Genomic DNA, 14,354 nt, shown 5'->3' on the forward strand with positions numbered 1-14,354 from the left:
AAACTTCGATATGGCTGCCAGCTCTGAGATAGGGCACGTTTCAGCAGAGGAACAATGACCCCTGCCAGTATGCCTGTCTGGGAAAGCTGCCCCCAAATTCTTGCTCTGAGGTCAGACAATTCAATTCCTCCCCGTATGTCCCTGGATCCCTCCAAGCCGCTGCCCCAGGGCTCGGACTCAGAGGAAGCAGGTCCATGTAAGTTCGTGCACCGGCCCTTTAAGAGGGACTGCCTGGGTCTTCAGCAGCCTCCAGGTCACCCAGCCACAGTCCTCACTAGTTTTTAAAGCCCAAAGTTATGGGGACACATCTTCCCACTCTGGAACCCTGGGCTGGGAGTCTGGGACCCTCTGCTCCTCACAGGAGGCCTCCACAGCAAAGATATCCTTCCCAGTTAAAAAAAACAGCACACGTGAGTATCGGACCTGCCCGAGTAAAAGCTATTCTGGATCAAGTTGACTGTCATGAAAGGAGGAATTTCTTTTTTTTTCTTTTTTTTTATATGTAATGCTTCACGAATTTGGGTGTCATCCTTGCGCAGGGGCCATGTTAATCTTCTCTGTATCATTCCAATTTTAGTATATGTGCTGCCGAAGTGAGCAATGGAATTTTTTTTTTCTGGCCTTGAGTTTTTCTTTTCTTTCCCTGGCTTCTTTCTTCCACTCTTAGACTTTCCTAAGTGATGAGAGCCATGCAGCCTACCCAAGTTCCATGGGAAAGGAAGCTGTGCTTGGGACTCTTCTAGACGTCACCTATGAACTTCTTTATCTGGCTATTTATGAGTAGCCTTTACAATATCCTTTTGTAACAAACTGGTAATCTAGTATGTACAATGTTTCTCTGCGTTCTGCTTCAGCAAATTAATAGCATCTGAGGAGGAGGTCCTGGGTTAGCCAGAAATATATGTGACATTCTGGACTTGCAATTGGAGTCTAAAGTGGGGGTGGTGGTGGGGACAGTCTTATACAAGTGAGTCCTTAACCTTTGGGATCTAACTGCAGACAGCTAGTATCTGATGTAGTCCCATTTGTTCATTTTCTCTTTAGTTTCAACTGCCCTAGGAGCTGTATCAGTGAAGAAATTGCTTCGGCATATGTCTGAGATTTTGTTGCCTTTGGATTCTTCTAGAATTTTTATGGTTTCCTGTCGTACATTTAAGTCCTTTATCCATTTTGAGTTTATTTTTGTGTATGGTGTAAGTTGGTGGTCTAGTTTCATTTTCTTGCACATATCTGTCCAATTTTCCCAACACCATTTATTGAAGAGACTATCTTGGCTCCATTGTATGTTCTTGCCTCCTTTGTCAAATATTAATTGAGCATATTGGTTCGGGCTAATTTCTGGACTCTCTATTCTATTCCATTGATCTATATGTCTGTTCTTGTGCCAGTACCAGGCAGTTTTGAGAACAGTGGCTTTGTAATACAGCTTGATATCTGGTATTGAGATCCCACCTACTTTGTTCTTTCTCAGGATTGCTGCAGCTATTCGGGGTCTTTTTTTATTCCAGATGAATTTTTGGAGAGTTCGTTCTACATCTGTGAAGTAGGCCATTGGTATTTTAATGGGAAGTGCGTTGAATTTATAGATTGCTTTGGGTAGTATGGACATTTTAATGATGTTGATTCTACCAATCCAAGAACATGGTATGTTCTTCCACCTCTTTATGTCTTCCTCTATCTCTTTTTTCAACGTCCTGTAGTTTTCTGAGTAGAGGTCTTTTACCTCTTTAGTTAAGTTTATTCCTAGGTAGCTTAATTTTTTTGGTGCGATGGTAAATGGGATTGTTTTTATAATCTCTCTTTCTGAAAGTTCACTATTGGTGTATAGAAATGCCTCAGATTTCTTGGGGTTAATTTTGTATCCTGCTACATTGCCAAATTCATGTATTAAGTCTAGTAGTTTTTTGATGGAGTCTCTAGGGTTTTGTATGTATAATATCATGTCGTCTGCAAATAAGGACAGTTTTACTTCCTCTTTTCCAATTTGAATGCCTTTTATTTCTTCTTCTTGTCTAATTGCAATGGCTAATACTTCCAGGACTATGTTGAACAGGAATGGTGAGAGTGGGCATCCCTGTCTTGTTCCTGTTCTTAGGGGAAATGGTGTTAGTTTTTGTCCATTGAGTGTGATGTTGGCTGTGGGCCTGTCATATATGGCTTTTATTATGTTGAGGTATGATCCTTCTATTCCCACCTTGCTGAGAGTTTTTATCACAGCTAGTATCTGAATTGAGTAAATTGCTTGGTGGTGTTTTGGCTCAGTGGATAGAGCATCGGCCTGTGGACTGAAGGGTCCCAGGTTCGATTCCGGTCAAGGGCATATACTTTGGTTGCGGGCATATCCCTAGTAGGAGGTGTGCAGGAGGCAGCTGGTTGATGTTTCTCTCTCATCTATGTTTCTAACTCTCTATCCCTCTCCCTTCCTCTCTGTAAAAAATCAATAAAAATATATTTAAAAAAATAAATAAAAATAAAGATAAAAAACACACATCAGAGCCCTAGCTGAGTGGCTCATTTGGGGGGAGCGTAGTCCCTTACACCCAAAGTTTGTTGGTTCCATCCCCAGTCGGGTGCATATGGGAGGCAACTGATCAATATTTCTCTCTCTCCCCGCCCCCCGCCCACCCCGTCTGTCTCTCTTCTTGCCCTTCTGCTCTCTAAACACATGCTCAGTGAAGATGAAAAAACAAGCAACCCACACACATTAGAGATTCCTAGGAATGATGAGATGCCAGCTCTCTGAACCTTCAATACTTCATCTATAATGGGGGCATGACGTGCAAAAGTATGCTAAAATCAGAAAATTATAAAGGAATTTTTACTTTGTATATCTGCACTATTTTGCTTTTTGGTATGCTATATTTTTAATCTGTCAAAAAGAAAAGCACAGAGCCAAAATGGCCTCACTCATGCTAAAAGCCCATGATACCAAACCCAGGTTTATCATTTGATCCAATTGTTTCAACCTCTCCCAAAAACAACATTAATCAACAAGTCTGGAGTTTTCTGATCAACACCAATGAGGTAATCTGTGGCAGAGACTCTCACCATATCCACCCCAAAGGAAAAGGAGGCAATCTGAATAACAAACAAACAAACAAAAACCTTTGCTATTAGCTTCCTCAAAAAATACACACATAGCAAACAGATGTCCTGGTGTAAAAATAATCCTTTCTTTTCTTTCCCTAATAGCTCTCCTTGCCCTACTCCTCTTCCTATAAAAATGCTTCATTTTGTACTATCCTTAGCAGCAACCTTCTACTTGCTAGATGGGATGCTGCCCACTTATAAAAGCCAATTAGACCTTCAACTTTAGTTGGCTGAATTGTTCTTTAACAGATTAGCAATGAAAACAAAACAACAAAACTCTTTACAGATTACTCTTTACTCCACAAAAAAATGTTATGTTTACTCTTTCCCAAAATGTTAATAATTATCATATCCATGTTAATCATAAGTCACCAAGCTCACATGTACCTTTAATCTTGACATACTGCATATCCGGATTAACACAGAGGGCAAGGTTACTAGGCAGAGTCCAGGGAGTAGTTGTCCAAGCAACCAAAGATATATTTTCGTCTTCCTCCAAAGGAAAGGTAACAAATACTGAAGGATCTTGAACGTCCTCAAATAAAATGAGACAAAGTATTTTTTAAAAAAAATCCATAACAACAAACATTAAAGAAAAAGAAAATAATCCTAAAGAATAAAAGATTTTCAGAATAAATTGAGCTTTTAAAAAACCATTTGCCACATTTATAAAAAAAATATAAATCAAGAAATTCCAAATATATTTTTTAGTATACTTTAAAAGTTTTAACAATTACACATTGCATAATGACATTATGATCAATGGACTGAAGATATGGTGGTGATCCCTTAAGATTATAATGGAGCTGAAAAATTGCTATAGACTAGGCCAGTGATGGCGAACCTTTTGAGCTCGGCGTGTCAGCATTTTGAAAAACCCTAACTTAACTCTGGTGCCGTGTCACTTATAGAAATTTTTTGATATTTGCAACCATAGTAAAACAAAGATTTATATTTTTGATATTTATTTTATATATTTAAATGCCATTTAACAAAGAAAAATCAACCAAAAAAAATGAGTTCTCGTGTCACCTCTGACACGCGTGTCATAGGTTCGCCATCACTGGACTAGGCTAATGATGCCATACGTTCCCTAAGGTCATAAGGCAATGTATTACACAAGTACTTATGTTAGGGGCAGAAATAGAACATTGGGGACTAGCTCTGGTTATGGGAAATATTAATCATGCTCTGTTAACCATGATTCCTTGTGTTGGTTAAAGAAAGGACTTTCTGACCTGGCTGGGAGTTGTATGCTCCCAGGCCCTGGGAGTCAACCTTGGAACCATTCTCATTCAAGAATTGCCTATCATCATGGAAAGATTAACTGCCTTACTGTCCAAACAATGGAGTCCCACCCCAGCCTCCTACTTTCCCAGGCCTGTAATCCCTACTTCTCCATGTAATCCTTGTCCTACCCTATATAAGCAGCTGGTTTATGGGGGGGGGGGGGGGGGAGAACAGATTTTTGTGGTTGCCCTGCTGCTCTCCCATACTGCTGGAAGTATTGGAATAAAGGCTCATATATGATTCAACCCTGTCTCTGCTTAATTGGCTCAAGGAGTGACAGGCAGCATGGGCCCACTGATTGTCTGGTTACGCTTAGTAGCATTGCCTTACAATTGTCTACAATGTTCAGTATAGTAACATGCTGTGTATACAGCAGCCGTGGGCAAACTACCACCCGCGGGCCGGATTCCGCCCTTTGAAATGAATAAAACTAAAAAAAAAAAAAAAAAAAGACCATACCCTTTTATGTAATGATGTTTACTTTGAATTTATATTAGTTCACACAAACACTCCATCCATGCTTTTGTTCCGGCCCTCCGGTCCAGTTTAAGAACCCATTGTGGCCCTAGAGTCAAAAAGTTTGCCCACCCCTGGTATACAGCATGTAGCCTAGGAATTGTAGGGAAAGAGAATTTGTCGATTAACACAGGAAACAGCAGATATGGGAGAAGCTCTGAAAACTAAGAAGTTAGCTTTTTGTAAAAGACATTTACATTTGTAAGAGGAATCTCCACTTGTAAGGGTGTCAGGAAGAGGAAGAACTTATCATTAGAAACTTTTATCAATGCAGGAAGCTATGTAAATCTACTTAGCAACCTTACTTTTGTTTGCTGTGATTTTCCTGATAACCTCCCACAACTGACTCCCCGCCCCCACCCCCAACATCTCTGGCCTTCAGCTGAATTTTGGCAAGTTACTCAGTTTTCCAAGGTATCTACCATGTATATAGAAGGTATACATGCTATTTAAATCTTTTTTTCTCCTGTTAATCTTTTATTACAGGGTATTTGAGCCAAGAACCCAGGAGGGTAGAGGGAAATTATTTTTCTACCCCTAAAGAACAATAAGCTATACCATGTAGTCTAGGTATGTAATAGGTTGTACCATCTAGATTTGTGTACATGTACTCTGATGTTCTTGCAAGGACAAATGTACTGAACAGAAACTTAAGCAGAGCATGACTGTAGTCACAGATAAAACATTTTAAGTGTATCAATATGGATATATAATGAAGGTTTCACTATTACAATGATCTATTTCATAATAAGTTCATAAAGTGGTACACCTGAAGCATAGTGGTCCCTCCTTTGGAAAAACTGCTGTTTGAAACTGCTGTTTGAACTACTCTGTTATTCTTAGTCTCTTATTCTGTAGGTCAACTCTGTTATTTTTAGATTGTAAAATAACTTTGTTTTTGGCTTGAATAATAGAAAAGATAAATTTAACTGACCTTGCAAGCTAGCCATGTAAAGGGGCTGATACATACCCTAACCGGTTTGGCTCAGTGGATAGAGCATCGGCCAGTGGACTGAAAGGTCCCAGGTTCAATATCGATCAAGGGCATGTACCTTGGTTGCGGTCACATCCCCAGTAGGAGGTGTGCAAGAGGCAGCTGATCGAACCGAAGGACTTGTATGCATCCATATAACCATAACTAATGGACATAAGACACTGGGGGGTAAGGGAGGGCAGGGGCTTGTCAAGGGTGGGGGGGGGGGAAAGGACACTTATGTAATACCCTTTGTAATACTTTTAGCGAAAAATAAAAAGAAATAAAATAAAATTATTACATCTGGCTTAATAAAAAAAAAAAAAAAGAGGCAGCTGATCGATGTTTCTCTCTCGTCGATGTTTCTCTCTCTTTGATGTTTCTAGCTCTCTGTCCCTCTCCCTTCCTCTTTGTAAAAAAATCAATAAAATATATATTTTAAAGGGGCTGATACACTGATCTCTAATAATAAAAGAGAAACATGCAAATTAGCCATCCCTCCCTACGCTTAAGCCACGCCCACCAGCCGATCAGAGTGATATGCAAATTAACCTGACAAAGATGGCGGACCTGTGGGCAGCACTCATGTGCACAGGCACCGAGCTCCGCCCCAGCCCATCCAGGCCAGTGGGCAGCACGCACAGGGGTGGAGCGGCAGGGGGGTTGGGAGGGGCAGGACGCCTGGCTTCCGCCCAGCCCCGGTCACTCCGGGCAGGTGAGCAGTACTCGCTGGCGTACTGCCCCGCCCAGGCCGCTCTAGGCCTGTGGGCAGCATGCTGAGAGCCTCTGAGCAGGGGAGACAGGCCGGTGGAGGGCGGCCTGTACTCGCCACATGGCTGCGTTGGCAGCCGTGAGCGCGCCAAGCAGAGCCTGAGGGTTGAGCTGAAATAGCGCCTACAGGACATCAGCACCGAGTGTCTGAACAAGTCCCACCTCCTGGCCCAGAAGGTGTGCAATTGCAGGGACAACCACCGTGGCAGGCCAGATTGACATCCTCCTGGCCCCGCCACAGGGGTTTGCGGATCTGCGAAAGCCACAGGCCTCCAGTGCGCACATCCTCTCCTCCCCTCCTGGCATGCAAACATCCCCCAGCACGCTGTCACCGTCGTGCACTTGCAACAGTTGCAGACCAAGGCACACACAAGTTCCCCCCCGCCCCTCTGCCGCACTTCCATCAAACCCAGCATGCCTAAGTCCCCCACAGGAAGTGCACACATCCCCTCCAACATGCTCACGTCCTTTGGAGAGAGTCTGGGTGTTCTGGGTGCTCGGGGTGGGCGCCTATGAGATAACAGTGAGAGGGTGGAGTGGTGACGCCCTGTTCCCACGGAGGCCAGTGCAGCGACAAGATCACCTCTGGGGGGTTAATGCAGGTGCTGAGGCGGGAAAAGATGCAGACAGACACACCTGGTGGGCACGGGCGGCCCTCGCTGAGGTACCTTCAGTCAGCATTCAAGATTAAGAGCCCAGAGGTGGCGAGGAGTTCCGTCCTCTCAGTGAAACAGTGGGATAGTTGGGGCGACTGCAGAGGAGGAACGTGCACTTTGGGTGCCGGCGCCCATGAGCAAAGACTGCCCTGACTGAGCCTTGCTTGCTTGGGGCCTAGCGCACTCCTGCCGGGCAGCGGGTGACAGGACATGCTTTTCCGAGTTAATGAGAGAAAACATTGATTCTCCCGCTGCCCGCGAAGGTGGAAAGTGAAGTGGGGAGACATGGGGGGAGTGAGCGAGGTTCCCTGTCTGGGGGTTCCAAATCCGCATTGCTTCCTTTCACTGCTGACTAGAGATATACAGGGTGTCCCCCCAAAATGTATACACACTTTGAATACCTACTAATTCCAATGGGTTTAAGCATGAGAAGAAACAAACAACAATGGAGCTGTAATCTGTTAAAAGTGCGAGCACAAACCAGCAATCGGACATTCCCCGAGGGGTCCTGGATTGGAGAGGGTGCAGGCCAGACTTGAGGGGCTCCTTCCCCCGCTCCCCAGTGCAAGAATTTCATGCACCAGGCTACTAGTATTGATAATAATTCTCATATACTCATGCCAAGTGTTTGTTCATCCAAGGTTACAGGTGTCTAGATATGTACTCAAGATTACAAAACTGTCTGTATAGATATGACAGGTGTTTGTTAGATATGATATATACTCAAAGTTACAAATTGTCTGTAAAAATAATTTACACAAGGACCTAAAAGAATATAAAAAGAAAATGCTTCCTCCTTTGAGTGTTCAGAATTTGACAGAGGTAGTAATCTGTTCTGAACCTGCACGCAATAAAGATGACTCCTAACTAATTGGCTCATTAGGCGTCTTGTCCAGCTAGCTGATTTGCGATACAACACACCAACAAAATAACTGTTTAGGAAAAGTTATTCTTTATTAAAAAATCTAAGTACGAGTCATTCGGAAACACCATATACATGAAGAACTTATAACACACCAAAAAAAATTTCTTTTTAATATATATTATTGATTTTTTACAGATAGGAAGGGAGAGGGATAGAGAGCTAGAAACATCGATGAGAGAGAAACATCAATCAGCTGCATCCTGCACATCTCCTACTGGGGATGTGCCCACAACCCAGGCACATGCCCTTGACCGGAATCGAACCCGGGACCCTTCAGTCCGCAGGCCGACGCTCTATCCACTGTGCCAAACCGGTTTCGGCAGATCCTGACTTTTAAAAAAAACTCAAAATAAAATATAACTGAGGGGAGAAACCAAGATGGCGGCATAGGTAAACACCGGAAATTGCTGCCTCCCACAACAACTTCAAAAATACAACTAAAAGACAAAACAGACATCATCCAGAACTACAGGAAGGCTGGCTGAGTGGAAATTCTACAACTAGAAGGAAAGAGAAAAGCACACTGAGACTCAGAGGAGCTGCGGAAGTAAAGTGCAGAGGTACGGAGGCTCACACGGCAAGGGTTGGCAACTGAGGACGCGGCTGTCTTTTTGAATCGGGAGGAAGTCACAAGCTCCTGACTGCTCTGAACTCCAGTCTGAGGAAGTCTCTGAGAACCCAGGACTCATACGGAAAGAACTTGACTGTCCTGGCAGTGAGCAGAACTCAGAACTCCAGGGCGGCTTTCTCTCAAAGGGTGCTTGCAGCAATTACCAGGACACTGAGACGCGGGGGCCCCTTAGGGCAGGGCTGAGGATCAGCCATAGCTGTTTGCTCCGCCCTGTTGATTCCCTGAGACCCCGCCCCACCCAAGCTGCCAGCAGAGGCTTTTGCATATGAATGCCCTAGCCCTTTGCAATCTGAAAATTACCTAACAAACTGCAGCTGGGCCAGACAGACCCAGAACTTCCAAGAGAAGGCCCAAGGCTCCACAGCAGCTTGCATTGCTTCACAGCTGGGCCTCATCTGGGCACCTCCAAACCCCAAACAAAGAAGAGGAATCTCCAGATCTCTTCGTAGCTCCTGCTGGGTAGCCTCAGGGAGAGGCTAAATTGGCACCTCCTTAGAGATCCAAGAGCCAGTGTACCCAGTGGTCAGACTGGGACCATTCAATTACAACTCCTCAGATCCATAAGGGACACACTCAGGGGGCAGACTCAGTGAGCACCAAAGCCCCACTGAAGCAAGTCTTGCCTCATAAGGGTGTCTTCAGCACAGAAGTTCTCCCACTGTAGACACAGCTGACTCTCACAGCCAATTGGCCTGGAGGTCAATTCCTCCCAGTGATAACTACAACAATCAAGGCTTAACTACAACAAGACTGTGCACAAAGCCCAGAAAGGGGTGCACCAAGAGTGTCCACCTCAGGTAATTGGGGAGGCTGAGCCACTGGGCCCTATAGGACACCTAGCACAGAAAGCCACTCTACCAACACAGAGAAGCATAAAAAAAGTGGAGACAAAGAAACAAGTCACAAATGACAGAAATGGAGGAAAGCAAACGACTGGATATAGAGTTCAAAACCACGGTAATAACGTTTTTCAAGAATTTTCTAGAAACCGCCGATAAATTTAGTGAGACCCTTGAGGATATGAAAAAGACCAACTAGATATTAAGCATACACTGACTGAAATAAAGAATAATATACCGAGATCCAACAGCAGATAAGAGGATGCCAAGAATCAAGTCAAAGATTTCTAATATGAAGAAGCAAAAAATACCCAACCAGAAAAGCAAAAAGCAAAAAGAATCCAAAAATGTGAAGATAGTGTCAGGAGCCTCTGGGACAACTTCAAGCAAACAAACATCCGAATTATAGGGGTGCCAGAAGAAGAGAGAGAGCAAGATACTGAAAACCTATTTGAAGAAATAATGACAGAAAACTTCCCCTACCTGGTGAAAGAAATAGACTTACAAGTCCAGGAAGTACAGAGAACCCCAAACAAAAGGAATCCAAAGAGGACCACACCAAGACACATCATCATTAAAATGCCAAGAGCAAAAGACAAAGAGAGACTCTTAAAAGCAGCAAGAGAAAAAAAGTCAGTTACCTACAAGGGAGTACCCATACGACTGTCAGCTGATTTCTCAACAGAAACCATGCAGGCCACAAGTGAGTGGCAAGAAATATTCAAAGTGATGAATAGCAAGAATCTACAACCAAGATTACTTTATCCAGCAAAGCTATCATTCAGAATTGAAGGTCAGATAAAGAGCTTCACAGGTAAGGAAAAGCTAAAGGAGTTCATCACCACCAAACCAGCATTATATGAAATGCTGAAAGGTATTCTTTAAGAAGAGGAAGAAGAAAAAGGAACTCTTACCATTTGCCACACCATGGATGGAACTAGAGATCATTATGCTAAGTGAAATAAGCCAGTCAGAGAAGGATAAATACCACATGATCTCACTCATTTGTGGAATATAATGAACATCATAAACTGATGAACAAGGACTGATCCAGAGACGGAGAGGCATTGATTGGACTGTCGGGCCTTGGAGGGAAGGTAGGGGAGGGTGGGGGTAAGGGGGAAAGATCAACCAAAGTACTAACATGCAAGCATGTAGGTCTAGCCAATGGACACGGCCAGCGGGGGGGGGTGGGGGCATGAGCGGGGGGGGGGGGTAGGGGGTAACGTGGGTATAAGGACACATATGTAATATCTTAATCAATAAAAAATATATTTCTGCCGAAACCGGTTTGGCTCAGTGGATAGAGCGTCGGCCTACGGACTGAAAGGTCCCAGGTTCGATTCCGGTCAAGGGCATGTACCTGGGTTGCGGGCACATCCCCAGTGGGAGATGTGCAGGAGGCAGCTGATCGATGTTTCTAACTCTCTATCTCTCTCCCTTCCTCTCTGTAAAAAATCAATAAAATATATTTAAAAAAAAAAAAATATATTTCTGATTTCTCAACAGAAACTATGCAGGCCAGAAGGGAGTGGCAAGAAATTTTCAAAGTGATGAATAGCAAGAACCTACAACCAAGATTACTTTATCCAGCAAAGCTATCATTCAGAATTGAAGGTCAGGTAAAGAGCTTCACAGATAAGAAAAAGCTAAAGGAGTTTATCACCACCAAACCAGTATTATATGAAATGCTGAAAGGTATTCTTTAAGAAGAGGAAGAAGAAAAAGGCAAAGATAAAAATTATGAACAGCAAACACATATTTATCAACAAGTGAATCTAAAAATCAAGTGAATAAAAAATCTGATGAACAGAGTAAACTGGTGAATATAATAGTACCAGGGGCATAGAAAGGGAGTGGACTGACAATTCTTGGGGGGAAAGGGGTGTGAGGGTGCAGGAAGAGACTGGACAAAAATCGTACACCTATAGATGAGGACAGTGGGGGGGGGGGGTAAGGGCAGAGGGTGGGGTGGGAACTGGGTGGAGGAGAGCTATGGGGGGGAAAAAGAGGAACAACTGTAATAATCTGAACAATAAAAATTTAATTTAAAATATATATATATAACTGAGGGACAAATGGTATGATATTTATGAGACAAAGAGAAATATGAACATCAATTATATCCAGAATTTAAAAGTTATAAAGTATTTACTATTAAGAATGACTAGTCATGACGTTTTTAGGAAAGATAACGGTACTATGTTAAGACATTGTGGACAGATCATGAGAATTCTCACTTCCTATTACACAGTGTTTTACAAAGTATCATACTTTAAAAAGATATTAGTTTGTAAGAACATGTAATAAATAACTTCAAAATGCAATGGGTATTTAATTTAAAGCTTACCTTTAACATTTATGTAAAACGTTTTTTGTACTCGTTCAATAGAAACTTATCTGGCCACTGGGTAAAGCTAGCAAAAAACTACTGATCTGCCATGTGTTAATGTGCTTAGGATGTAATTCTCTACATTTGTATGTACTTAAAATATTTTATTAAAAAAATATAGCACAATATGAGCACTGTCATTGAAGCATATTTGGAGACAACAGAAATCATGTCCATCTCAGCAGAATTTGCAAGGATCAAATTGAATGTATGAAAAGCATTCTATAATATACAAAGTGCTTTCAGAATGCAAGTTTTAATATTTTCAAATTTGAGCTATGAAGTAAGACTTCCCCCCTAAAATCAATTTACTTTAAAAACAAAAGGGGTTAGATAAATTTTAGAAATGAAATCACCTCTTAGATACACACAGATACACACACATGAGAACATATAGGTCACAGATAGTTTCAGAAGACTTACTTCTTTTACTATCTTTCTAGATAAGGTAAAGGAGTATCCTATAGAATAAGAGCCTAATATGCTAAATGCCTAGTTGTCCATTCAACCAATCAAAGGGTAATATGCTAATGATATGCTAAGGCCTCTCAACCACTCGCGATGACATGCACTGACCAACAGGGGCAGACAGTCGACCAGTCAGTCGCTATGATGGGCACTGACACCAGGGGACAGATGCTCCAACTGGTAGGTTAGCTTGATGCTGGGGTCGGCCAATTGGGAAAGAGCGAGACAGGCTGGACATGCCCTGGAGTTCTCCCAAGGTTCCTCCATGGCTGGGCAACCTCCCGCGACCCTCCACAGCCCCGATCGGCACCAGTGGGGTCCCATGGCCTGGCCTGTGCCCTCTTGCAATTCGGGACCCCTTGGGGGATGTTGGAGAGCCAGTTTCAGCCCAATACTGCAGGCCAGGCTGAGGGACCCCAATGGTGCACAAATTCATGCACCGGGCCTCTAGTACTTTATAAAGTGCTAGATAAAGAGTCTAAAGTCTTCTATCATACCAACGACAGAAAATTCCATTTATTAGAGAAAAGATTAAAATACTGTGCACCAAAAAAATAAAATAAAATAAAATACTGTGCACCAATCCCCAATCAGAATTTTTCCCAAATAAATGAACTATGAGATCCTAGATGAGTGATAAAAATCACCAAAACCAACAACCCCTGTGAAACAGTGAGTGGAGGGAAACAGGGCAGAGATGAACTTGTAAACCCAAGAGAAGCACAAACTTGGTCAAAACAAGCAAAACCTATGACATTAAGACACATCATTAACAAATCTCATGAGGGGTTGGGAGGAGAGATCCCTTGTTTTTAAATTTAACAGAGCCTTGGTTCAGTGACTGACAACATTACCAACATGCAGGATGAATGATCAAATTAACAACACTCCCTTGGCTGACACTCTACATTAGGACTGTTACCTTGGTCACCACACCTTTTACCTTCCAGAACGTAACTGAATGCCCAAGGATCTTTTACATACCTTGTAATTCTGGTGAGATTCGAAGTTAGAAAGTGGAGTGTTGCATGCAGTGGAAAAAGGCATGACTTTCATACCTCTATAAACAAGGCCTTTATCATAAAGTTGTTTGAAGACCCACCTATCAAGTAAAGAGACGTTTTAGAATCCTATATAATAAAATGCTAATATGCAAATCGACCAAACGGCAGAATGACTGGTCACTATGACGTGCACTGACCACCAGGGGTAGACAGTAAATGCAGGAGCTGCCTCCTGGTGGTCTGTGCACTCCCACAGGAGGAATGCCACTCAGCCAGAAGCTGGGCTAACGGCAGGCGAGTGCAATGGCGGGAGCCTCTCTTGTCTCTGTGGCAGCGCTAAGGACCCCTTGGGGGATGTCCGACTGCCAGCTTAGGCCCGCTCCCTAAGCCGGTAGTTGGACATCCCCCGAGGGGTACTGGACTGCAAGAAGTTGCAGGCTGGGCTGAGGGCCCCTCTATCCCTCAGCACACGAATGTCGTGCACCAGGCCTCTAGTAATTATATAACCAAAATTCTCTTTCCCCAAAGGCAAATATTTATGCCAGGTTTTATTTATACAGTTTGTGTCAACCACAGACATGAAAACACAATGTTTCTCAACTTGAAGATTCACTGGTAAATTACAACAAATAAGAATGAGACTTTATATAGAAATGAAAATCCTAATATCTGTTGACATGAAAACATGTTCATATCATAATGTTGACTGAAAAAAGTTGACACCATAATGTACAGAAAGGTACCAATTATGCAAAACTGCACATTTCAGTACAGACAGTCCTCAGGTTATGTCAGTCTC

General features: G+C 42.9%; 1 protein-coding gene and 1 non-coding gene across 5 annotated transcripts in view; both read right to left on the bottom strand.

Moving 5' to 3' along the window:
• The window catches only part of IARS (isoleucyl-tRNA synthetase), a 103,878-nt gene that overhangs the window by 69,655 nt on the left and 19,869 nt on the right, over positions 1-14,354 (bottom strand). For all 4 annotated transcript variants that reach the window (XM_023743639.1, XM_006102197.3, XM_023743641.1 and 1 more), the window contains 2 exons: positions 13,536-13,653; positions 3,478-3,625 (listed from right to left, as the gene is read on the bottom strand). In XM_023743639.1, coding sequence (XP_023599407.1) covers positions 3,478-3,625; positions 13,536-13,653 — 266 coding nt within the window. The remainder of the gene's footprint in view (positions 1-3,477; positions 3,626-13,535; positions 13,654-14,354) is intronic.
• LOC111823136 lies at positions 495-601 on the bottom strand. Its single transcript, XR_002826141.1, has one exon. It is a non-coding gene; the product is annotated as a U6 spliceosomal RNA (small nuclear RNA).

This window comes from Myotis lucifugus, unplaced genomic scaffold, assembly GCF_000147115.1.
Source record: "Myotis lucifugus unplaced genomic scaffold, Myoluc2.0 scaffold_404, whole genome shotgun sequence".
NCBI lineage: Eukaryota > Metazoa > Chordata > Mammalia > Chiroptera > Vespertilionidae > Myotis > Myotis lucifugus.